At 52.8% G+C, this 24663-nt stretch overlaps 1 protein-coding gene across 1 annotated transcript; it reads left to right on the top strand.

The window, feature by feature from the left end:
- The first annotated feature begins 1489 nt into the window (after positions 1 to 1489).
- On the top strand, positions 1490 to 23541 carry LHX2 (LIM homeobox 2). The gene is made up of 5 exons (XM_004716465.2): positions 1490 to 1609; positions 3025 to 3227; positions 4191 to 4594; positions 9953 to 10158; positions 22630 to 23541. Exons 1-5 carry the CDS (start codon positions 1490 to 1492, stop codon positions 22915 to 22917), a joined length of 1221 nt encoding a protein of 406 aa, XP_004716522.1. The 3' UTR covers positions 22918 to 23541.
- The last annotated feature ends 1122 nt before the right edge of the window (positions 23542 to 24663 follow it).

Here is a 24663-nt window from a genome sequence, read left to right as displayed (position 1 = left end):
CCACCCCACTCCAGCTCCCTTAGTTCCAGCTCTGGCTCCGGCTTTCTGCGTGCTCCCCTATGCACTATTCTTTCTTCTCTGGCTCCTACCACTCTTCCAGGCTGGAGAAGAGAGGGGAAAGAGCGAGAAGTGCTGGGCGCTGGGCCGTACTTAGATCGAGTCCTCACTCCCTTGAAGCCCTAAGGTGCGGGCAGCCACCCCTACTCCCGGAGTCAGCTCTCCCGCTAGCTCTCGCCTCTTGGTATCTGGCCTGGTCCCCCAGAGGCCAGCGCTGCTGCCCTCAAGCCAAGCTTGGCGGGGAAGCGGCCAAAGTCTCCCGAAGCTATGCCCCAGGCCTCCTTCCCCGCGCCTGCCTAGATAGTGCCCGAGGCCGCGGCTCCGGGGCCTGCCCCTTGGCTGGAAGACTGGAGCAAGATCTCCTGGACCTCTGTCTGCGCCTTCTTAGGATAGAGACGGCGGGGAAAGCGTGTTTAATTTTTCTTCTTGAAGAAATCTCAGGAAACAGTTCTTAAAACTCCGAACTCCGCGCTCTCCCCCTACCCTCTCTTCTACCTCCTCCCTCCACCCTCGCCCACCAGCTCCCACCATCTCGACTCTCCACTTCTCCGGATTCTCCCCTCCCTCTCGGGTCTCCCGCCTTCCCGGAGCACGCGCTGCCAGGGCCCGGGGCGGCCAATGGCGCGGCGGCAGGACGTGATGTCAGGCGCGGCTGTAGAAAAGGCGCGGAGGCTCGCGCTGGCGCGGACTGCTGAGCCGGGGCTGGGCTCGGCGCGGCGCGCGCTTGGAGAGCATTGCGCGCGGCTGGGCCCGCGGCTGGCGGCTCCTCCTCCCACTCTGCTCCTCCTCCTTTTTCTCCTCCTCCTCCTCCCCGTCTTCCTCCTCCTTCTCCTCCTCCTCCTCTTTGCCCCTCCTCCTCCTCTTCTTCCTCCTCTTCAATTCTCCTGGTGGCTCGACTCGGCTCGCTGGTTTCGGAGAAACCCTTACTCCAGTGGCCGACTCGGCGCCCAAGCGGGTCGCCCTGGGCTGGGGGCGCGCACTCCAGGGAGGGGAGGGGTCTAGGTAGCTGAGCCACCGCAGGCACCTAGCCGATCGCGCTCGCGGGTGAGCCCCGTCGTTGCCTGGGGCAGAGTTTGCGCCCCTGCTTTGCGCTCTGGGCGCCGAAGCCGGGCGGGCGATGCCCGCGGCGTGAAAGCGCCCTCAGCGGGCGCCGACCTCTGCCCTGGTCTCCGTGCCCTTGTGACCCCGGCTTTGGCGCCGCAGCCCAGGCGTCCCGCGATGTAGCTGCCCCTACGCCTCGGCGGGAGGCGTCCTGGCCTGCGGGCGCCCGCGGCCCGGAGCCCGGCCTGGGGGCACAGCCGAGCTCGGGCGGGGCCGGGGCCGCGGTGGCGATGCACCGGGCCCGTTAGCGCCGGGAGCGCCAGGCAGCTGAGGAGGGGGGAAAGCCCTCCCTCGAAGGAGCCGCGCCTCCGGCCCCGCCGGTCCCGCCGCGATGCTGTTCCACAGTCTGTCGGGCCCCGAGGTGCACGGGGTCATCGACGAGATGGACCGAAGGGCCAAGAGCGAGGCTCCGGCTATCAGCTCCGCCATCGACCGCGGCGACACGGAGACGGTAGGCGCTCGGCAGAGGGGTAGGGACTGAGAGCTGCGCCAGGGCCCGGCCGATCTGCGTCTCTGCTTCCCAAAGTTTGTGGGCAGTTTCGAGAGCGAGCGTCCTTCGTGCCGCCCGGGACTGGGAGCTGGCGTTCACAGGCTGGGCCCAGAGCTGCTGGGGCGAAGGAGGGCAACATGGATGGAACTGAAATTTCCGACCCGGAGGGTGGAGGAGACCATTTCTCCCAGGGTAGGAGCAAGTCTGACTTGGGGCCCAGGCGACTACCTAAACTTACCTCAGGCCTAGGGCTTTCCGCACGGCTGCTACGAATCAACAGGGCTCCAGTCGGGCTCCGATTGCTCCCCGCTTCCTGGCAAACGAAGCTCCCTCCATAGCGAGGTTATAAGGACCAGAGTCTTCGAGGCCGTCGCTTTTCGTTGTTCACGTCCCTGCCCTCCTGGTCGACCAGACTTCTTCAAGCCAGGAGCTCAGAGTTCAGGCTTTGGCTTGGCTCTTTCAGAAGGAGAGTCCATTAGGATCTCCACAATTGGCTCCGCCGGCCTAGCCCCAAATAGCCAGTTCCTTGCCTCTAATCTCCCCAGAGATTGGAGAGCAGACGCTGCCCAAGAGGAGCCCAGAAATGACCTTTAGAAACCGAGGAGACAGGGAGCATCGGCCAAGCTTCTCTGCCCAGAGAGCAGGACTGGCAGCTCTGGTCGCCTCTTTAAGGCACCGGCTGATCGCTGTTAGGTTAGGGGAGGATTTGGATTGGGCTAATTCTGTACCCAGAGACCTTGAGGGTGCCCCTGCGCCCCACTCACCATCTTTTGGTCCTTTGATCTGTGTTCAGGATCTAAGAGGGCCCTGGCAGAAGGGCCAGGAGCCCCCTCTATGTACTCTGGCCTAAACCTTTGGCTTCTGGATCCAGAGGTCACTAGGCTGCTGTTTAAGGATTCCATCTGTGCTTTGAGGTGTATGTGTGTGTCCCGGGGGTGGTGGTGGTGTGACTTTCAGTGGTCACCGGACCCTTTTCCAGGGCTCAGCCAGAGTGGCTCCTTTAAGGAGCAATTGGGGGACTGTTTGAGAGCTTGGCTGAGTGGCTTCTGCTGTTCCAGTCCCCAAACACAGCTTGATCCTTGCTGGGGTAGGGCAGGGAGCAGAGGAAGGGTGAGAAATAAGGCAGTGGGAGAGCCATCTAGGCCAGGAGCCCGACCTGGGCCTGTGGTCGGTAGCTTGCCCTGTGAAGGCAGGCCTGCTTCTGAGCCACAGGGATACAAGCCTTTGGGGGTGGGGGTAGAGTGTGGTGGGCTCAGGCAGCACCCTTTGCGTTTAAGACTAGCTCAGGTCTTCCTGGAGCTGCAGATGCCCCTTTTGCGGCTGCTGCAGGAGAAGCCTGATGCAGGCGGTGCCCTCTCTTGCCTCCCTCCCTGCAGACCATGCCTTCCATCAGCAGTGACCGCGCTGCGCTGTGCGCAGGCTGTGGGGGCAAGATCTCGGATCGCTACTACCTGCTGGCAGTGGACAAGCAGTGGCACATGCGTTGCCTCAAGTGTTGCGAGTGCAAGCTCAATCTGGAGTCGGAGCTCACCTGTTTCAGCAAGGACGGCAGCATCTACTGCAAAGAAGACTACTACAGGTAGCCAGCCCCCCACACTTCAGAAGCCATTGCCACTCTGAATCACTTCCCCATCTCAGGATCAGTCTTGTCCCTCTTTTACCTTCAGCCCTGGGAATGGGGTTCCCAGCTAAGGAGCCCTCACTCCAAGAAAACACTAACTGGGTGACAGCCTTTTAAAGAGAGAAATTGGGCCACTCTTGGAAGTGTAGGGGTTCAAAGAAAGCAACAAGCTGCTCTCCCCTCTGAGCTTAGACCATAAGCAAGCTTGGGCTGCGGTTCCTGCACTCTTCTCCCTCTGAAGTTTCTTGCTTATACTTGTTGCGAATACACGGGAGGAAACAGAAATAGCACCATCCAAACGAGCAGGGCAGCCTGGGCTGATGAGCAACCAAGTTGGAGGGAGAGCTGGGGGAGTAGGTGTGTTCCTGGGTCTTTGGGCACAGTGGGGGTGAAAACTGGCCAGGATGAGAGGATGGGAATCACTCAAGGCTCCAAATTGCCCATTTCTCCTTCTTCCTGGATTTAGGGTAAGAATCTGGTTACATTCTTTCTCTCTTTCTCCTCCTGTATCTGCGTCCTACCCAAGTTACAAAGGTCTGTAGGCTTGCCAGGCGCTGGTGTGGAGGGTAGGAGTAAAGGGTGGAAAAGGGGTAAATGGGGGAGTTTCCCCCTCCCTGTCCCCAGCCAAGGCTTTCCAAGGGCTTGCTCAACTTTGGGTCAAATTGAAGCCTTTGGAGGCATGGAAATGGTTAAGGGGGCTATGGTGCAGGGCAGGAACAGCCCTGGGACTGGTTAAACATTTAGCTTCCACTTGCCCCATTATCCAGTTTAATGAACGGGTTGCCTATCTCCAGGAGGAGGAGGAGGAGGGGATTGCCGCCCCCCACCCCCCAGCGGCAGCAGTAGCATCTGGAGGAGGGGTGTGGGAGAGGGGTTACATGACTAAGTGTCCCACTGCCCTTCCCTCGATGCTCCCCACAGGCGGTTCTCTGTGCAGCGCTGCGCCCGCTGCCACCTAGGCATCTCGGCCTCGGAGATGGTGATGCGTGCTCGGGACTTGGTTTATCACCTCAACTGCTTCACGTGCACCACGTGTAACAAGATGTTGACCACTGGCGACCACTTCGGCATGAAAGACAGCCTGGTCTACTGCCGCTTGCACTTCGAGGCTTTGCTGCAGGGCGAGTACCCCACACACTTCAACCACGCCGACGTGGCAGCCGCGGCTGCCGCTGCGGCAGCAGCTAAAAGCGCGGGACTGGGCGCAGCCGGGGCCAACCCGCTGGGTCTTCCCTACTACAATGGCGTGGGCACTGTGCAGAAGGGCCGGCCTAGGAAGCGCAAGAGCCCGGGGCCCGGGGCGGATCTGGCTGCCTACAACGCTGGTAAGTGCCAGGCTCACTGAGCGGGTGACCCGGTCGGGTTTGGGAGCGGTTAGTGGCATCAGCGACCAAGTCTGCAGGGAACCTCGGTAGTTGAACTTAGAAGGGGTGCTCTAGCTCTCAATTTATATGAGACCCAAGCTACAGATGGTTTGGGCAGGAAGATGTGAGCTCCGGAGGCGTCAGCCCACGTGCCATCGGCTGGAACTGGAAGAGGGGGCGCATGCATTCCTGGCTGCTCCTGGTGCAAGGTCTTGTTGCAGAGAAATTGGGTTTTAGAGGCGGCTTTTTGGTTTGGGACGTGGCTGTGTTTTGCTGGGCTGAAAGTGCAGGGTTAGGGAAAGCCAGGCAGGGGCCCCACCAAACCCCAGCTTAAGCTGATGGCGTGGCTGAAGGCTGGGGAGCTTGAGGATTGAGGCTGGGCAGCAAGGGTCCCAAAAGAAAATGCTGCCGGTGGCCAGGGCCCTGAGCTTGTCCGGGCTGCCTCCCAGTAGCTTGAAATGCCCTGAGGGCAGTAAACTAGGGGAACTTGGACCTTGGAGCCTTTTCTGAGCAAGAGTTTCGGGTAATTGTGCCCCATTTGCTCCTCTCACCCAACCAGGTCTTGCTTTGCCTAGGCACTTTCCCCCAAGTTCCCAAAGCCTGAGGGGCGCTAAGGAGAGGACTGAGACCCCAACTCAGAGAGCCTGGCTCTGGAGGTTGAGATCAGAGCAGGCCTGGCCTCACACAGAGGGGAGGAGGTAGGGAAGTGAGGGAGGGGGACTCATTTCTTGTTTCCGGTGTCTTTGAACCCCAAGCCTTTCTCACTGGTACTGGGTACTCTCCCGGCGCCCCTCCCAGCTCAAAACAGCTGCAGAGGTTCCGAGGTCCGGCAAATTGATGTGAACACCTGCCCCAAGTCTGGACAGGCCGGAAAGGTTTATGGCGCCTGGGCTTCCAAACTAGAAAGAGTTTATTTGCAATTATTTTCTTTCTTTCAATTGGGAGATCATCGCGTTGGAATGGTTTGTTTTCCTCCTCCACTCCCCGCCCCCACCCCTGCTCCCCACCCCGACCCCGCCTTCAAACGCTCAACTCCGGGTAAGAGGTGGGGTGGGGGAACCAAATAAATCCAACACTATGGGTAAGGAAAGGGGACTTCAGAGCCCAGGAAGTCGGAGAAATTAGAGTTATTTTGATCTTAGAAAGTGTGAGCTGGCTGAGGAGGGAAATCTGTTGCGGTGGGGCAGGACTTCTCAGTTGGATCCACCGAAGTTGCTTGTTGCAGGGTCGTGGGCTGTGCGAATCTCTTTAGAACTAGGGGGAAATGCAGCTCCCCGGGTTGGTAAATGGGGAGTTGACCAAGACGCAAAGGATGGGGGCGACTTTGGAAGGCATCACCAAAGATGCTGCGTTCCAGAACTTGCACCCCTTCGGTCCCACCACCCTGAAAATGAAGAATGAACGGAGTCCAGGCAGGATCCCCTGCAAACAAAGCGTCGTTTATTTACAAAGTGGGGCCTGCCTCCGCTGGAAGCAGCCGGCGTTCTGCGGCCCCAAGGCTTGCGGTGGTTGGGGAGCGGGATTGTTTTCCGGGCGTAGACTAAGATACCAGGTCTGAAACCGATGGGGCGAAGGTGCCCAGATTTTTCTCCGGCCCCCCCACCTTCTGCTCTCCAGCTGCCCTCCCCTCCCCCTCCCCCACGCGACGCCAGGACGGCCTGGCGCTGTGAACCAACGGAGTTTCTGGAGGTCAGGCACCTCGGCAGGACCCAACGGCTCACGCTAGGTTCCGTCCATGTGCTCTTTGGTCCGTCTTTCCCCCCCTTTTCGGCTCTTTCTCTCTCGCTTGCCTTACTCTTCGTCTCTTTCTGTCTGTGGCTCTCCCCGTCTCACTGTGTGCGGGTCTCCCTCCCGGTGCGCGCATCTCAGGCCTTGGCGGGGCTCTGCGTCCTCGCAGAATCCGCGCGGAACGCGCCGCCGCCGGCTGCGCGGCTCGCCAATTCGGGGCTAGCTTGGGAACATGGGGCGCTGGGCCCAAGTCAGCCTCCCCAGGTCTAGCTTTCGCGTCACCGCTCCCGGGCACCAGCGGGCGAGAACTGGCCTTCGCGTGGTCTACAGGGCGACAGGGACTGGAGAAGGGACTTTGGAGGGTCCGACTCCTGAGCATTGTGTGTGTGTGTGCGTGTGTGTGTGCGCGCGCGCGCCCCTCTTAATCGCGGTAGAGACCCGAGCTTGTCTGTAGGAGTGTCCCACACCCAGGGACACAGCGACACGGATCCCGTGAAAAGCCCGCAGGCTTGGGGACGGTCCGGCGCACTACTGAAGACCCGGCACACTACTGAAGAGGGGTTGCGTCTGGGTCCGCGTGGGGAGGAGGCGCCGTCTGGGCGCCCGAGCCTGGCTTTAGGGGAGGACAGCCTGGGCCCGCCGGCTGCAGGGTCGGCAAGTCCTTCCGGGGCGGGGGCCGCTGCGTTTGTCCACCCTCGGTCCCGGGCCCCCGGAGGCGGAACTGAACCCCTCTCCCCACTCCCCCCTGCCCAGCGGGGCTGCCCGCGGGCTAGGGGTGCGGAGTGGGTGCGAGGCCTGGGCCCCGCACTGGGCGCTGGGTTTGCGGGCCACGGCCGCATAGTCCCGCGCGGCGCGGCCGGACGCCGAGGCCTCCCCCAGCCTCAGCTTTTTGTGTGTGTGCCTGGCGGCGTAATTACTGATTTGATTCCAATCCATTATTTAGACAATTGAACCTACAATCTCGTCTTTAGTAAAATGAGGCGAAGTCAGATTTGATTACAGGTTCAGTCCCAGCGACAAGAGCTCGAAACCCGATGGGTTAATAACAGATCACGAGTAAATTATTCATGATTTTACGAGCTCTTTAGCTCCATTGAATCGGCCTAATTGAGAGGAAAAAAAAAAAGGGAAAGAGAAAGGCCGGGTCCTCCTCCTCCTCCCCTCAGCCCCTTGCCCCTCTCCGGATCCAATCCTGGGAAATCTCGGCAAGACCCGGGGAGTTAGCGGGTCTGGGGGCACTGGTTAAGTCTGGGTGCAATGGGCCACTCTCCCCTGCTGTGGTTCCTTCCCTCCACCCAGCAGCGGCCTCTCACCCAGGCGGCAGGTCTGCCCGGGTCTCTGGCCACTGTCCTAGCTTCCTCCCCTCTCTCTTTCCACCAGTGCCCTCTCTCTCCACCCCTTAGCCCGTAACGGCTTTGGAAGAGGCCTCCCTGGACCAAGGCCTGTCTCCTCAGACCCAGGACTCAGTTGCCTCCTTGGATCCCTCCCGCACACAACCCCCCAATTCCAGGCCGCCTTTCTTCCTGAGCTTTCTCATATTTCTGTCTTTGTAGTGGCCTCTCTTATCACCCTTCCTCATCCCTTTTCAAGGCTCTTTCCTCTTCTGCCCCCGCTCTGTCCACCCACCTCTAAGGGTTACTCTCACCATTCTCTGCCTGTCTACCCTCGACTCTTTCTCTCCTGTCTGTCTCCTTCCCTCGCACCTCCCCGCCCCCACCTAAGAGGCCTCACTGGGGCACGTCCCCTGGGTGCAAGGGGCACGGGGGTCCCCATGGAGCTCATTAACAGCAGCGAGGCCCTGGTGGGGGCTGGGTTGAGAGATGGGCCCAGAGGTCCCCAGAGGGAAGCCTGCCCCATCCCCTGTGGAGCTGGGGCCTGGGGGCAAGAAGAGGGTCGCTCCTGCAGTGCTGCCGGGGCCCGGGCAATTTCTGTGGATCCAGTCGGGAGTCATTCAGTGAGGGCTTTAAATTTATCGACACCGCCCCCCGCCTCTGGTGGAGTACCTGGGTGGGTGTGGGGAAGGGGCTCTTAGGAGAAGTAGCCCTGGCCCATCAGCTCCAAGGTCAGGGGCAAGACCTACATCTCGCAAATGTTCCCTGTGGAGGTTACTCTCCCCCTGGGCAGGAGGGGGAGATAGGTCATCAGGAGGACAGAATTTAAGCCTGAGATACAATGCAAGACTTAAATTTGGATTTCAAGTACATAATAAATATGTTTTATTTTAGTACATGGATGCCCTGTGAAGGATTTGGGATATTAAAAAACCTGAAACATTATTTGTCCTTTATCTGAGATTCAAATTTAACTGGGTATTGGCAGCTCTTTTCCAGGGGTGTTAAAAGGGTGTAAGATATCTTTCCCATGTATAGTGATGGCGTTGCCCCTCCTGGGAGGTTATCCCCAAGGTAGGACCTTGTGTGTGGTGAGGAGACTCAGAGTCTTGCAATGTCTCACTCAGCTCCTGGTTTTCACCACTGCCCTGGCACAATGTATTCCAAGCATTGACAGCCAGGTGCCAGTGTGTGTGTGTGTGTGTGTGTGGTTTCTGGATGGGGTCAGGTTCCCCAAAGAATCAGGCCTTCACCCCCATTCCCTGTTTATGCTAATGTGCGCATGCCTTCATTTTCCTGATCTTCTGATTTCTCTCTAAAGTGGGGGGAACAATAGTAGTTGCCAGAGTGAACAACAGTGGTCACCACTTGGAGTTGTGAGCGAAGGTTCAATGCTCTATGAAAAGCCAAAGGCATACAGTAGGTGTCTAATACCCCTTCTCTTTTCCAGTTTGATCTCTCTCTCTTTCTCTCTCTCCCCGCACCCCTCTCTCTCTTTCTCTCTGAGACTTCAGAAGGTAGATTTCGGAACTCCCTAAGCCTCATTTGCCCCATTTGCTAAGCCTCAGAGGGCAATGGTGAGGATTAAACTACAAAATGCAATTCCGGCCCAGTGCGGAGGCCCTTGGAGCAGTCAGGACTTTCTGTTGTGGGAACTAATGAGGGGGCAAAACCAAAACAAAACAAAAACCCGAATCTCCCTTTCAGCCAGTGCCTTCCAGATGCCTACCCTAGACACCACAGGGAAGGCCCAGCTTAGCCACTCTCCTCAGGGAGTGCTTCAGGGAAACGGAAAGAGCCTGGGCCCAGAGTGTGTCTCCTGCCAGTAACTTGTCTCTGAGCCTCAGTTTCATTCTTTGTAAAAAGGGGCAAAGAATGCCTAGCCTCGCCAGGTTGTGGTGAGGATCAGTGAGATAAAGCCCATTATCTGCCTCTGAGTAAGCTGTCATTGTTATGATTATCATTGCTGGTGGCTCAGGATGGTTTGGGGCTGGGGATTCTTGCAGAGCTGGGCTTGAATCCCAGTGCCCTCATTTTCTAGCTGCTTCTGGGCAGGATACTTTCTCTCTCTGAGTCTCAGCTTCTTCATCTGTAAGATGGAAACAATACTCCCATCCCTGCTTGGTCCTCAAGAGACACTTTTGGTGGCAGGTGGGGTGGGTGTGGTCCTGGCAGCACTGTGGCGGGGGCGGGGGGCCAGGGCCAGGGTGGGGAATGTGGCTGTGGAGCTTCACCTGCCTACTCTGCGCCCCCTCCCTAGCACTGAGCTGCAACGAGAATGATGCTGAGCACCTGGACCGGGACCAGCCATACCCCAGCAGCCAGAAGACCAAGCGCATGCGAACCTCCTTCAAGCACCACCAGCTTCGGACCATGAAGTCTTACTTTGCCATTAACCACAACCCCGACGCCAAGGACTTGAAGCAGCTCGCGCAGAAGACAGGCCTCACCAAGCGGGTCCTCCAGGTCAGCGGGGCCAGGGCAGGAAAGAGGGCATCTGCAGCTGCCAGGGCCTGGGGAAGAAGCCCACACCAGCCACCTGAGGACCTTTGGAGTCTGTGTCTGCGTTTCTTTTCATTTATCTTGTTTTCTACTTCCTGTCTACTCAGTCTGCCTGTCTGCTTTTCCATCTTTCCCCTAACTTTATTTCCTTTCTCTCTCTCAGTTTTCCTGTCTCTGTCCTGTGTTTCCACACCTTTTTTTCCCCTTTCTTGTAAACAATTCTTAGTTACTCTTTACTACTCCCGCGATGAGACGATGTTCAAATATGCCCATGCTGTAAAAGGTGCAAGCATTTCAGATATGCCACATTGCCATGTCCCTCAGAGGAGACAGCTGTTAGCTCTTTGTGCCTCCTGCTGTTCCTCTTCACCCATTTCCCCTAATTTGTCTCCTCCTTTGATCTCTATCTCACTGCTTTCTCTCCCTCCCTTTTATTTGCCCTAGCATCTCTCTAGATTTCCCCTCTATTTCTCTTTGCTATATTCCAGATTCTCCTGGAAGCATGGTTTGGAAGGACTGCAGGTGGGTCCCGTGGGGTGGGTAAGAGAGGTCTTCAAAGTTCTGCCCAAAGGGTAGTGGGAGCAACAGGTATGGGGGGGAAGCGGGGAGAATGGTGGCCTCTGTAGCTGAGTGGATGGCACTTACATTTCAATGTATTTTCTTCATCTATGGAGAGCTGGGGAGCCGGTGCCCTCACCAGGTCCCAAAGCCAGTCTAGGATGCCAGAGGGGGTCAGATCACCAGTGTGGCTGGTCTCCGGTCTGGTCCCAGCACAGGGCAAACTCACCACAGAGCCAAGGGCTGCCACTTCTTTCCAGTGGCCGGAGCCTCCCTGTCCCCCTTAGGAATCTAGCATGTTCACTGTCTGCACCACCCAAGCACACCCCTCCCCCTAATGGACGGCAGCTAATATCAATTATGATTAATTCATGAACTGATATGAATTAGCTAATTTGAAAGTTCTGGTTGCCGGCCTCAAGTTCCCCTAGCCAGCAATGAATAAGGCAGGGGAAACCCCGCCCCTTTAAGCCTCAGCGTGTGGTGATCGGAATATTTCTTTAGGTATGAAAACTGAGAGATGAAGTGACCTGACCAGAGTCTCCACAGGAAGGAAGGGGCTGGAATAGGCGTCTAGGCCAGTCTGATCCACCCTTCAGCCTGCAGGTGGGGATTGAGGTCCGCAAGGTGACATGGAGGGGTGGAGCGTAACAAGGGAGGGTGCACAGTTTCACAGGCATTGTTAAAACAACAACAACAACAAAGGGAATTAAAAAGCTGTGTGATGGCAGTGAGGGAAAGGGCATGTGACTGGGGCGCAGGTCCGAGGATCTGGAAATCTGGATCCGGAGGCTTGCCTCTGCGGGCTGGTGCGCCGACCCCGCCGGTCTCCCGCGCTACTGCCCAGGGAGGCAGACACTGTCCAATGGGATGCTGGTCCGCCTCTCTGGGTCCGCCCCGAGCCTGGAACTTCCTCCGCAGACCCCACCCTCCTTTTTGGGTCTGTTTTGCTCCGGTGGCCGAGGTCCCGCTCGTGGGCGAGTGTGAAAGACAGTGCTCCCCCCACCAGCCCTCTAACCCACTTCCCTCACACTTAAGTTTTTTTGGGTGATGTCGAGCGAGCCATTTCGCTTTCCCCTCCCGTCTTCAGTCCTGGGCTGGCTTTGGAATCGGGGTTTGCAATCCCTGATGCTGCCTCCTGGGGGCCTTGGTCTCATTCACATTTTTCTAGTTAGTGGGAGAGTTCCTCCCTTTCCCCAAGGCCTATGCACTTGTTTGGGGGTGAAGGAATAGGCAGGGGTAGCGAAACAGACAGGAACATGAGCAGAGTAGAACTCTTGTCCCCAACTCAGTGGGTTGGCCAATGCAGTTCCTTTTCCCAAGCCATAGCTTTCTTATCTGTAAAATGGACACTATAGGGCAGCGGGCCTCAATCTATGGGTTGTCACACCTTTGGGGGTCGAACGACCCTTTCACAGGGGTTGGCCGATTCATAACAGTAGCAAAATGACAGTGACGAAGTAGCAACGAAAATAATTTTATGGTTGGGGGGGGTCACCACCACATGAGGAACTGTATTAAAGGCATGTAGTAAAGGCATGAGGAAGGTTGAGCACCACTGCTGTAGGGCCTATGTCTTTCCTGGTTACTCAGAGGGTACCAGTCAGTAATGAAGAGCCAATCTCTACCGGTCTTGCAAGGCCCAGCACTTGACTGCTTGATTGAGGGGCAGATCAGTTTTCCAGCACAGGCAGCTCTCATTTTTCCATGTGACCAAGTATATATTGAGCACCCATTGGACCAGGCCTTGGAGCGGAAGATGTTAGGGACACAGAGATGAATGAACCATGGTCCTGGCTCTGAGGGAAGTCACTTATGAGGTGTAGAGACCCACATTACAAACAGCCACAGTGTCATCTGTTGTGAGGCTCAGAGGACGAGGGACCACTCACCTGTGTTTGATAAAGGTTTCTCTGAGGGGCCCGAGTGAAGGACTCCTTTGTGCCCTCCAACCCCCAGAATCCAGAGCCAGAACCACCTCCTCCACCTTGGGGACTCAGAAGCCCAGACTATGGGCTCATTGAGGGAGAAACACGCTGAGAGTTATGGCGTGTCTGCTAGTCACCAAGTGTTGGTACGCCTCCTGTGTATCACAGACAAGTAATGTGCTGGCTGCCGAGTGAAAGGTGGATGTTCCATTCACCCAGGGGCTCCTTAGAAGGAGGCTTGACAGTCTGCTTCTGAAAGGTCACAGTCATTGAGAACTGTATGGAACTGTATGTCTTTTCTGACACACACAGTGTTGCTGTGGGTTTGAATCTACTCGATAGCCAACCGGTATGGTGGTCCTGAGTTGGTACAAATGATTTCATTGGCTTATGAACCTAAAAGGCTGGAGGTTCAAATCCACCCCATTGAGAAAAGTCTGGCCAGCTGCTTCTGTAAAGACCACAGCCAAGACAACACCAGGGAGTACTTTTCTCTGTAATCCACGGAGTCACCACGAGTCAGAACTGACTTGATGACAATGGGGCTTTTTGTTGTATCACATACTAGACTCAGCCCTGGATGTACAGAAGAGAACACTGAGGCTTAACTAATCTCCCCTTGCTCAAAGTCACCCTTGGCTGGGACACACCAGAGCTGGTTCCAATTCAAGTCAGCCTGATCAAAGGACATGGCTCTTTCTCCTCTGAGCCAACCCAGCACTGACTGGTGACACAAACAATTAAATGTTTGGCTATTAATTTACAGATTGGCTGTTCAAACCCATCCACCCAGTTGGTGAACAGGAGAAAGATCATAAAGATTACAGCCAACATTTGTTTGTAAAGACTACAGTTAAGAGAACTCTGACCGGGTTTGCTCCTGTTCTACTCTGTCCCAAGGGCTCACATTTGGTTGTTGCAACTTGGTAGCACCTAACACCAATAGCAGTGTTGGGATGCAGGGTGTACTCTGCAGCTGTGCAGACCACTCTTTCTTCTTCCTCCCAGACGTCCTAGTCTCCTGCTCCAAACCTCACGTCCCTACCACTGCTTCTGACCATACAGCTGCTTGCAAAACATTCTCTTCCAGGATACTCATCTGACCTTAGACTTTCTCTGTCCATTTAATAGATGAGAAGCTTGAGTCCTAATGAGATAAGGCAAATGCAGTAGGTTACAGGAGCCAGGCACTGGCAGGGTAGGGCTGCCTCCCAGGTGCCCTGCCTGCTGATGGACCATCTGGGGGAGATGAAGCCGGGACAGTTTGTGAGGAGACGACAGGTGGTGCAGCTTTGGAAGGTGAAGATGGGTTTAGATCCTGTTGATTGACCGCTGTGAGCTTGATTCCTTAGCTGTGAGTTAGGGAAGAAGAACAGTGCCTTCCTTGAGGATTCCTGAGGATTGGGACAAGGAGCGGTAGAGTACCAGCATGGTGCCTGCTGGTACACCACGAATGCCCAGGACATAGTTCCTCTGCACTGGGTCTACGTGGGGGAGCCCCGCCTCTAAATCGGAAAAGCTCTGCCTGGAGGAGCTTTCTTTCTTTCTTTCTTTTTTTTAAGGTTGAGGAGAAATGTTATTATCTTTTCATTCCATTTTTCATCAATTTTTTGAGTCCATTGAAAGAGTTGGTTCAACTCATAGTGACCCTAAGTACAACAGAATGAAATACTGCCCCATTCTGCACCATCCTGACAATGATTGCTGTGTCTGAGCCCATTGTTACAGCCACTGGATCAGTTAATCGCTTCCTTTTCTTCATTGACATTCGAGTTTACCAAGCATGATGTCCTTTTCAGGGGTTGGTTTCCCCCATAATGTGTCCACAGTTCGTGAGACAAAGTCTCATCATCCTTGCTTCTTTTTTTTTTAATCGTTTTATTAGGGGCTCATACAACTTTTATCACAATCCATACATACATCAATTGTGTAAAGCACATTTGTACATTCATTGCCCTCATCATTCTCAAAACATTTCCTCTCCACTTAAGCCCTTGGCATCAGGTCCTCATTTTTTCCCTCTCCCTCCCCGCTTCCCTCTTCCTCATGAACCCTTGATAATTTATAAATTATTATTTTTCATATCTTGCCCTGTCCTATGTCTCCCTTCACCCAGTTTTCTGTTGTCTGTCCCCCAGGGAGGGAGGTCACATGAAGATCCTTGTAATCGGTTCCCCCTTTCCAGCCCACCCTCCCTCCACCCTCCCAGTAGCGCCACTCACACCACTGGTCCTGAAGGGATCATCCGCCCTGGATTCCCTGTGTTTCCAGTTCCTATCTGTACAGTGTACATTCTCTGGTCTAGCCAGACTTGCAAGGTAGAATTCGGATCATTATAGTTGGGGGTGGCGGGGAGGAAGCATTTAGGAACTAGAGGAAAGTTGTATTTCTCATCGTTGCTACATCGCACCCTGACTAGCAGAGCTTTCATAGTATGAATTTTTCCTGCTACGTGAGCATTGGACAACTCGCTCTGAGTTAGTGCACCCAGTGGTGTCACCTGGGAATGTTTTCTCTGGTAACAGTGAATTTTTTTTGTGTGTGTGAAGGCAGTTTTGCTCAAACCTCGTTTTTTTGTGATGGCTGATTTAAAAGAGCAGTGTGTGGCTGTGAATTTTTTTTCCTGCTTGGGAAAAATGCTGCTGAAACTATTATGATTTGAACACCCCTTGCAAGGAGAGCGTTACAGGAAAAACTCAAGTGTGCAAGTGGTTTTCTCATTTCAAAAAAGGTTATATGTTGATTGATGACAAACCTTGTTTTGGATATCCGTCAACTTCCTCACTGGATGAAAATGTTGACTCATAGTGCATTTGGAGCTTGTTCACCAGGTCAGACTGTTAATCAAGCTTTGTATTTAAAGGTTCTGAAAAGATTGTGTAACAGTGTGCTACCAAAAAGGCCTGGTTTGCGGCAGATGGGGCACTGGTTTTGCCACCACGACAATGTACTTGCTCATGCAGCCATCTCAGTGTGCCAGTTTTGGGCAAAAAACAGCTTGCCTCTCTTGCCCCACACACCTGACCTCTCTCACAAGGAAGAGAGACATGAAAGGACAGCAATTTGAGGACGTAGAAGAGGTGAAGTTAAAAACGAGGGAGGTGCTGTCAGCCATCCAAACAGATGAGTTTGAAAAATGTTTCCTAGAATGGAGTTGCAGATTTGACAAATGTATTAAGTGTAATGAAGAGTAGTTTGAAGGTGATAAGGTTGTTTTGTAAAACAATATTTAAATAGATAGCTTTAGGAGGAGGGGGGGTTAAGAAAAATTCTGGGGTTTTTTTTGGGTACACCTCATATACCTGCTTAATAGTACTGGGCCTTGGGCGCCCCCTGCAGGTACTTCCCCCAAACTTGTTGCCCTATCCAACCCTCCTGAGAGAGGTTCCAAGCAGAGGGGCCAGGATTGAGGTGGTGTAAGGGCTATGACGCAGCGCCTGGTGTGCACTGGTGTGTTAGGGATTCTAGGATGTTATTATGTTTGTCAATAACATATACATGAGCATCACTGTGGCAGGTCTGGGACGACTCTCCTGATAGTCTACCTGAGTGACGCTGGGCAAGTGACTTCACCTCTCTGAGCGTCAGTTATGAGATGGGGATGATGATGATGATGATGATGATGATGATACCTACCTCATTGCATGGTTACGAGAAATAGATGCGCTTGTATACAGTGCCATTTAACAAGTGTATATTAGGGACTTAATGTATGTTAATCTCTCTCACACATATTCAGTGTTCAGGGTTCCTTTCAAGAAGGCTAATAAGCTCTTCTGTACACATTGAAAACTGTCATGCTTTCCGTTTTGCAGATGTGGAGACCGAGGGTCTGAGGCTGAAGGCTGTGGTCCTTGTCCTGAGTCTCACAGCTAGCAAGCGATGGAGCCAAGAGTCAAGGCCAGATAGCTCTGCTTTCAGAACTCTTTCCAATACTGCACAGTGTAGGGATTGGGACAATGCCCCCCCTCGCTCCCCCAGCTAGAGAATGCAGTGATACAAACAGAGAGGGGAGAAGGAGTGGGATATAGATGCCATGTCTCGGTAGGAAAGCAGAAACCCTGTTGTAAAGCACTTAGCAAATAAAAAGTGCTCAAATTTGTCATCAGGAGCAGCATGACAACTACAATACTCACTCTTCATCAGTGGCCAAGGTTGCTGGGAGACAGAATGGCTCCGCGAACAGAGATCCATTAAGACATGAAGCCTTGCAAATGAGCAGAGACCTGACCATTCTTCAGCCCATAGATGCCTCTCTGATTTGCCTCTCTCCCTTCCCGGGAGCAGCCAGCAAGCCAAAGATTAAGATGATCTGGCTTGATGGAGCAGGAGCTGGGGATGGTGAGCTGATTGATTTGGAAGGAGAGGGTCTCCTTAGGAATTCCTCATGTGATGCATTTCTATCACCAACAGTCTGAAAACACGCTTCAAGACCATCACTGATCCCAGTTGCCTGTGAGAGAATGCAGGAGCCAAGAAGTCTAGCTTCTCTGTTTCCTCACCAGTTGAGCAAATGCTCATATACTGACCTCCTGTCGTGTGATTGGGGCAGGACACTAGTGAGCAAGACAGTGAAGTGAGCCAGACCTCTCTGGAGCGTACATGCCAGGGGAGACAGTTGTGTAGCAAGGTGCTGTAGGAATTATTGAGACTAAACTCTTTACTTTTCTAGATGCTTGAATCTCACAGACCAGAAGTATTTAAAAAAGATTCTGAGACCAGATAAGTTCAGGCAGTGCTGAAAACCTACTACTATCTTTCTCTGGGCGATCACAGCATGCTAGCATTGGAAAGTTTTAAACATCTCCCAAATTTATTTGATCGCAAACCTTTATTTCCAGAGAACCCTTGGGGGAAAAAAATGGAAGAAGTGATAAACCAAAACCAAGCCCATTGCCGCTGAGTCATTTCTGACCCACAGTGACGCCACAGGACAGGGGAGAACTGCCCGCCGGTTTCCCAAAGCAGACCGAGCCTGGTGCAGCTGGGGGCTAGGACCACCCACCTCTGGGTTAGCAGCTGAGCACTTGAACTGTTGTGCCACCAGGGCTCCATTTAAGACCTGCGTGCAAGGGAAAATACAGAGCAGACAACATAGGCACCTGACCTAGCAAAGGAGCTGTCCAGGAAGGCTTCTCTGAAGAGGTAGGGTTTAAACCAGGCCTGGTTACTCGGTCTGACTCTCAGTTTCCCCGCCCGTGAGACGAAGATCTGTTGTTGGCACAGAGCTGGACAAACTTCTGGTCCAGTCTTGGATGGCTTAAGCTGGTTGGAGTTTCAGACATGGTTTGGCCTGAATCTCATTTCAGAGATGAGATCTTGGTCTGGAGAGATGGAATGAATTGCCCAAGACCTCACAGCAAAGTCATTCTATTCCTGGGCCTAGAACCAAAGATTACTGAGTTCCAGTCCAGTGAGTGTTATTTTTGCTGCTTTAAAGAACATGTATTTTTTAAAGCTTACAAGTTGTACAACGTGGCATACTCCTATATGACCACAGGAACCCAGTGATCCATGAGCCTGGTTTAGAGATTAATGAGTTGAGTTTAGTAAATGATGAAGGGTATAGATTCAGCCTGCTGGACTCGGTATTTCTGGGTTGCATTTCTTATTGTACCCTCTGTTGGACAGTTCACCGGACAGCTCGGGAAACTGAGGCAGGCCTTCCTAGTGCCTACCTTGTGGTGCCATTATGAGGACTAAGTGAGTTACTGTGTATACAATGCTTAGAACTTTGCTTGGACAACGCCTGAAACTTAGTGAGTGAATACTGTTTTCTTTATGAAATTGCGGTACCAGAAGACATACATTTGTTTTACTCTTTTCTCATATAACATTCATCACTGTTCCCTTGTGGCTGTGTAGACGGACTATGTCAGGACTCTTACTTTGCCTCATCTGGTTGGATGTTTTGGATGCAGCCATTAGCTGCATCTGAATATATAGATATAGATATATATCTCCTAATGACGGTCCTCTTTGGCCATGAAAGTCCGGTCTTCTGTCTGGTTTTCTTAGAGCCCGAGGAGGGGACTTGCTATGGGCAAATGGGTTTCCTTGACAAAAGGGTGTTTATGAGGAAAATCAGTCTGTGGGGCCCAGTTGGTACAGGAAGAAGGAGCAGATCCCAACGTGGACTTGGGATTCCTTATCCACCCAGGACTTTTTGGGAACCTGCTATGGGTCAGACTGAGGCACTTGGCCTGCCATGGTGTCATTCTGTACTTGAGCTGGGTCTCATCCCCAACAGATCTCTGAAAATTGCAGAACTATGATCGTAGGTAAGAACAAGGCTTGTGGGTAGAGAGAAGGCTTCCAATTTGTAAGATGGGTAGAGCATGTCACCCCCTTCCTTGTTGTATTTTCTGTAGGATTCCAGTCTGTTAGAACTCCAAAGGCCATAGAGGTCAGATGGTGTAGTCCAATCCCAGACTGACAATCCCGAGAGGGACTAGCCAGGGATCACTTGACTAATAGCAGAACCAGAAGCCACATCCGGTGCTCTTTCTTCTGTACACAATTGCCATCTCTGCTTCTTGACTGGCTGGCTCATTCAGTCATTGACTGACATCAGATGAGAGCATGGATTTTTTTTTTTTTTAATGGCAGAGACAGTCTTGGATTCCAGTCTCAGCTTGGCCTCTGTATCACCATGGTCAAGTGACTTCACCTCTTTTAACTCTATAAACTAAAAACTAACTGCCGTCAAGTCAATTCTGACTCAGTTGGAGACAACTAGCCACTCAGGAGAATGTTGAGGATTCGTACTTCCGTAAATAGAGTCTTGGAAACCCAAAGGGGCAGTTCTACCTTGTCCTATATGGTCCCTATGAGTTTTAACTCTAAAATGGGGATAATAGTAGCACTTGACTATTTGGTTTATCATGGGGATAACCCATCACAATACATTCCGAAGGTAGCATGGTAGCTGGCAGGAGCCTTGGTAGTGTTACGGGATAAGCATTGGTCTGCTAGCCACAGGTCATTGGTTCAAACCCATCAGCCACTTCATGGGAGAAAGATTGTAAATCCCACAGAGATTTAGAGTCTTTGAAACTTTCAGGAGCATTTCTCCTCTGTTCTCGTAGGTCATTACGGCAGTGGGCTTTGGGATATGGTCTATATGCGGTAGCTACTATTAGCTCAACATACATTACTGGTTCTTTTTTCTTTGCTGGTCTCTGGACCAGGCTCTGGGGATACAGAGAGGACTTCGATAGGACCTCTGCCCTCAAGCACCTCTTGGGAAGGACCTTCCTGAGGCACCTGGGTGAGAACCCTGATGAAATGTAGGTTAGGATGAAAAACATGTCCCCAAACAAAGCTCCAGAGCAGGCTGGCTCTTCGCTGAGTTGACTTTCATGCAGGAGAGTCCCTGCTCCTCAGACCCAGTGCTGCAGGGGTGGCAGTTGTGGAAGATGCTGTCATTGTGTACAAACGCACTGTTAGGGGCAACGCCTGAGAAATAGCGAACAGCCTAACAGCCATCAGCTAACCAGATCCAGCTCTTCCTCAGGGCTGGTGAGCAACCCTCCCCATCCCCCCTTCCCTCCACAGCTCCCCACTTCAGCTCAGCACAGCGTGCTCCTTGGTGAGTGTGTACACAGGGCAGTGACAAAAGGAGTGGCCTCTAGACTCCCACCGATGGTCGGTAGGTCGGTAGGTGGGGGCTTCCTCATGGTGCTCTGTGTCCTTGGGCTCTTCACGTCCTCACTCTGAGCACCGCGGGGGGCTTTCTCCGTCAGCCATGCTCTGGGCTGCACAGTGAGTTCACCCTGACAGGTTTCTGAAGGCTGGACAGGCAAGGGTGCCTCCTCACCCCCACTCCCCTATCCATGAGAGCATGCTGGGGGTGGTCTTGGAAGCAGCGTACTTATTTGCAAGCCCCCAGAAGAGGTGACAGGCTTTGTCTGGGCGGGAAGCCAGGGGAAATGTGCTTTTTTCTTCTGGGGGGAGCTTGGTTTCCTGACTTCACAGAGCCCGTGCCTCCCTCCCTCCTGACTCCAAGATTCTCGCCTCGGCTGTGGTTTTAATTGAGCCCAAATTGTGTCAGGCCACCAATAAGGCGGGTTTGAGGCCACCAGCCCCTGCAGCCAGGCGGTCCCCAGGGGAGGGTGGAGCCAGAGGTTGGCTCTTTCCACCCCTGCCAGAGACACTGGGAAGACAGGCAGATGCAGGCACATCTGGAAATGAGCAACTGGACACCCCAGCATCCCTTTGTTTTATGGGGTGGCTTCCAGAGGGTGTTTTCCCCACGCAAAGAGAAGTGAAGGGGCCCTGCCTCATGGGCTTCCACAGCCCCCGCCCCCCTTGGGGAGGTACAAACCCCCACAAGTAGCCTCTGAGTTCCTGAGCTTCTCTGGGCCCCGCTGGGTCTCTGTTTGTGGGGTGCGTTGGATGGGTGGGCGTTCATGTGTGGGGAGGCTGTGTAAATGAGTTAGTGTGAATGTGAATGGTCGTGTGTGCCTAGAGGTGTGTGTGTGGATAGTGCCTGTGTGTGTCTGGGCAGAAGAAAAAATTCAAGTATACACACAGAGCTCTATTGCCCCCTTTGGCATTACCTGAGCGCCACGTTCGCTCGGTTCTGACTCTGTCCCCACCCCGCTTCCTTCCTGAGCGGATATTGGGATGTGGCAGATTGGGAGAGGGAATCTGTGCAAGGGGACAGCCAGGCCCACATAACCTCCTCCTAGGCCTTGCTATAATAGGGCAGCTGTTCCCACTCTGCCCACCTCCGCCCTGACACCTGAAACCCAGTGGCCCAGAACACACAGTGACTTCTCCAACGGGCGGTGGTGGCAGGACTGAGGAGAGGTGTCTCTTTTTTTTTTTCCCCTTTCCTTTCCTTTTAGTCTAACTATTTATTGACTGATTCTGACGTGTTCTTTCCATCATTTTAGTAAGACTCAGACTCAAAAGAGGTTGTGGGAAAATTCCGTTATCTGATAATTTCATTATTCCATGAAAATTTTGAAGTCTTCTCATATTTCCCAGACTTACTAACCATGGAACACTCCAGAAACTATACCAACGAGAATTTGTGGAATCGTTTCTATCGCCTGCTTAAAGGTTAAAGGTTCCCCCACCCCTCCCACACACCACACCCCCAACACCCCTGCCATGCATAAGGTTTCTCAAATCACCACAAAACCGCCGCCTCTATGAAAACACGGTGACGATTTGATTTGTGCACCTCTTCTGGAATAGCCTATCAAAATGTGTGCCCCCACATGTAATTTAAGTTTTTCAGTTGCCGTGCGTCATAGTGTGGCTTCTGCCTCACAGTGACTGTAGGGTAGCCGAGCTCCCCTGTAAGGGTTTCCTAGGCTGTAAGTTTTTTAGGATTGGGACCAGCAACGCTTTTCTCCTGCAGAGCCGCTGGCAGGGGGACTTCGAAATGCCGACCTTGCAGTGGGCAGCAACAAAGCAGCGCCGACCCGCTGTGTCACATGGGAGAAGTGAAAAGAAATCATTCACAGGAAGTTTAAGACTCTGTTATTTCATCCAGTATACTCAAGATATTATCATCTTGCCATGTATTTCTTCAATATACAACTTATTTTTGAGATTAGTCCACTAAGTCTTCAAATCCGGTGGGTTATTTTCAACGATCAATTTAGTCACAGTTGAGCGAGTTAACATACCGGGTGTGCCTAGGGACTCCCGTAGGGTAGAACACAGTCCAGCTCTAGAACCTCAGGAGAGAGATTAAAAAAAAAAAATTAAGAACAAGGCATTGCCAGTCTGACACCCACTCTGACCAAAAAGCAAGCAAGCAAGCAGACAAACACCGACCCCCCAGCCCACCCCCACCCCATCAGCATTTCATAGAAACCAGGGAGCTCTGAGTTGCAGGATCTGGGGGCTGCTCTGTCCTGCAGTCTTCTTTGCTTTCCCACCCCTGGCTGGCCTTCCTCTAACCAGCCCTTTTCCTCTTCACTCGCTGCAGGTCTGGTTTCAGAACGCCAGGGCCAAGTTCAGGCGCAACCTCTTACGGCAGGAAAACACGGGCGTGGACAAGTCGACCGACGCTGCGCTGCACACAGGGACGCCGTCGGGGCCCGCCTCGGAGCTCTCCAACGCCTCTCTCAGCCCCTCGAGCACGCCCACCACCCTCACAGACTTAACTAGCCCCACCCTGCCAACTGTGACGTCCGTCTTAACTTCTGTGCCTGGCAACCTGGAGGGTCACGAGCCTCACAGCCCCTCACAAACGACTCTGACCAACCTTTTCTAATGACTCAATCCCTCCCCCACTCCCCAAGCCCCACAATTTCTTTAAAAAAGAAATTATCTTTAGTTGAATTCCAAGTGTATTTTAAAATAGAGGCTTTGAGCAACTAACTAACCACATTTTAGGAACTCGCCTGGGAACAGAGGAAAAAAACAAAACAGAACAAACACCCCGTAGAGCAAATGAATCGTGTGTTCGGCTAACGCAGCTGGTGTGGACGGAGGAATTACTTGGAAGATCTATTTGCAACACAACATTTGTGTCACTGTACAGTTTTGTGGACTGAGCGAGGAAAAACAACAAATAATTTAAGTTGGCCAGAGCTTCTGTATTTTCAAAGACTGCCACGTGCCTTAGGAATACTGTTCTATCCCATACTTTGGATGATTTGTTCATTTCTCTCTCCCTCTTTTTCTCTCTGTATATTTATGACCAGAGCAAAAATGTCAAAAAGAACAAAAAAAGGAAAAAAATTTGTTACTTTGAATAGTCCTATAAAGGAAAAAAACGGAAAACTCAAACCCCCTCCAACGGTCGCTTTGTTGTTTTAGAATTTTAAGGTGGAAGTCTGTTCAAATATCAGAATTTGTAAAATCTAACCAGTAATAAAACCACTTATCAAAACTACTCGGTTCTGCTGGTGTTGGCTGTGAAATCCACTGGTTTAAAGGTTTTTTTTTACTGAAACTCAGGTTATATCCTGGGTGCTCCACTTATTTATCCAATGGTCATCTGGGTTCCCTTTATCTGGTGACTGGGATTACTGTCCTGAGGGAGTTCAGAATTTGTAGGCAGACAAGGGACAATTCGTTCTGTGTGCTAGTAGAGGACATGCCAACTACCACCCTCTCGTTCTCTGGGTCTCTCTAATATTTTATAACCTCACCCGAGTGAATATTTGGGATGCAGAAGTCAGAGGTCCTTATAATTGCTTGTTCTGTCTTTATCTGGACTGTCTTAGCCAATTAGAGAAGAAATCTTTCAATTTTATTTTCCATAGGGGAGGAGGACCTTCTGAAACTGGACCGCTTTTCCCATCTATGAAGTGAATTCTCTCAGCACAGCACAGCCCGAGTTCCCATTCCCTCAGTGACCTACACTGTTAATATCCCCCAGTGGGGCTGAAATGACTGAAGAGGCTCCTGTGCTAAAGGTTCAGGTAATCTCAGCCTGTCCTGGAGAGAAGGCACACCCTGACCCGAGGAAGGTTTGGAGCAGGTAGAGGTTGGAATTCCAACTGTGGAGTAGTGTGGTCTGAGGGAAGGTAAAGACCGTGGCCCTGTGCCTGGCAGGGTTGTAGTGAGGATGAAGAATGGCAGGTTGGAAGGCCCAGCAGGGGGACTTGGGATGAAGTAGGGTTCAATTCATTTTGTCCAACCACAGACAGGTGCCCCGTGAGGACTTTGCAGGTGGAGAGCAGGAATGGGTGGATCCAGGCATTGCTGAAGACCTCCAGCAGCTGTGCCTGCCCACTGAGCATAGACACCCCTGTTCTCTCACCTTGAATCCGGCTGCACAATGCACCATTAGCAGCTTCATTGAGCACTCTGCCAAAGTGCCTTCCACCTTGGAAGTCCAGAGGGAAAATCATGGCTGCCTGGCGCAGAACATAGCCAAGCAAGATTGGCAGGGCCTCAGCCCAGGGCCTCTCTCCGTGATTAAGGCCGAGACAGCGGGGAGGGAAGGAGAGAAGCAAGAATGATCTGAGAATGCTTAATACCTAAGCATTTCTGAAATGTTGCAACACAC

Source organism: Echinops telfairi, unplaced genomic scaffold, assembly GCF_000313985.2.
Source record: "Echinops telfairi isolate 266 unplaced genomic scaffold, ASM31398v2 ScPeMD7_32;HRSCAF=126, whole genome shotgun sequence".
In the NCBI taxonomy this organism is placed as follows: Eukaryota; Metazoa; Chordata; class Mammalia; order Afrosoricida; family Tenrecidae; genus Echinops; species Echinops telfairi.
The sequence above is the reverse complement of the archived record's forward strand: the minus strand, read 5'-3'. Positions and strand labels throughout refer to the sequence as shown.

Coding starts and splice junctions, on each gene's coding strand:
- LHX2 (XM_004716465.2), top strand. CDS start 1,490: ATGCTGTTCCACAGTCTGTCGGGCCCCGAGGTGCACGGGGTCATCGAC. Junction 3,228..4,190: donor TGCAAAGAAGACTACTACAG/GTAGCCAGCCCC, acceptor TGCTCCCCACAG/GCGGTTCTCTGTGCAGCGCT. Junction 4,595..9,952: donor TCTGGCTGCCTACAACGCTG/GTAAGTGCCAGG, acceptor CCCCCTCCCTAG/CACTGAGCTGCAACGAGAAT.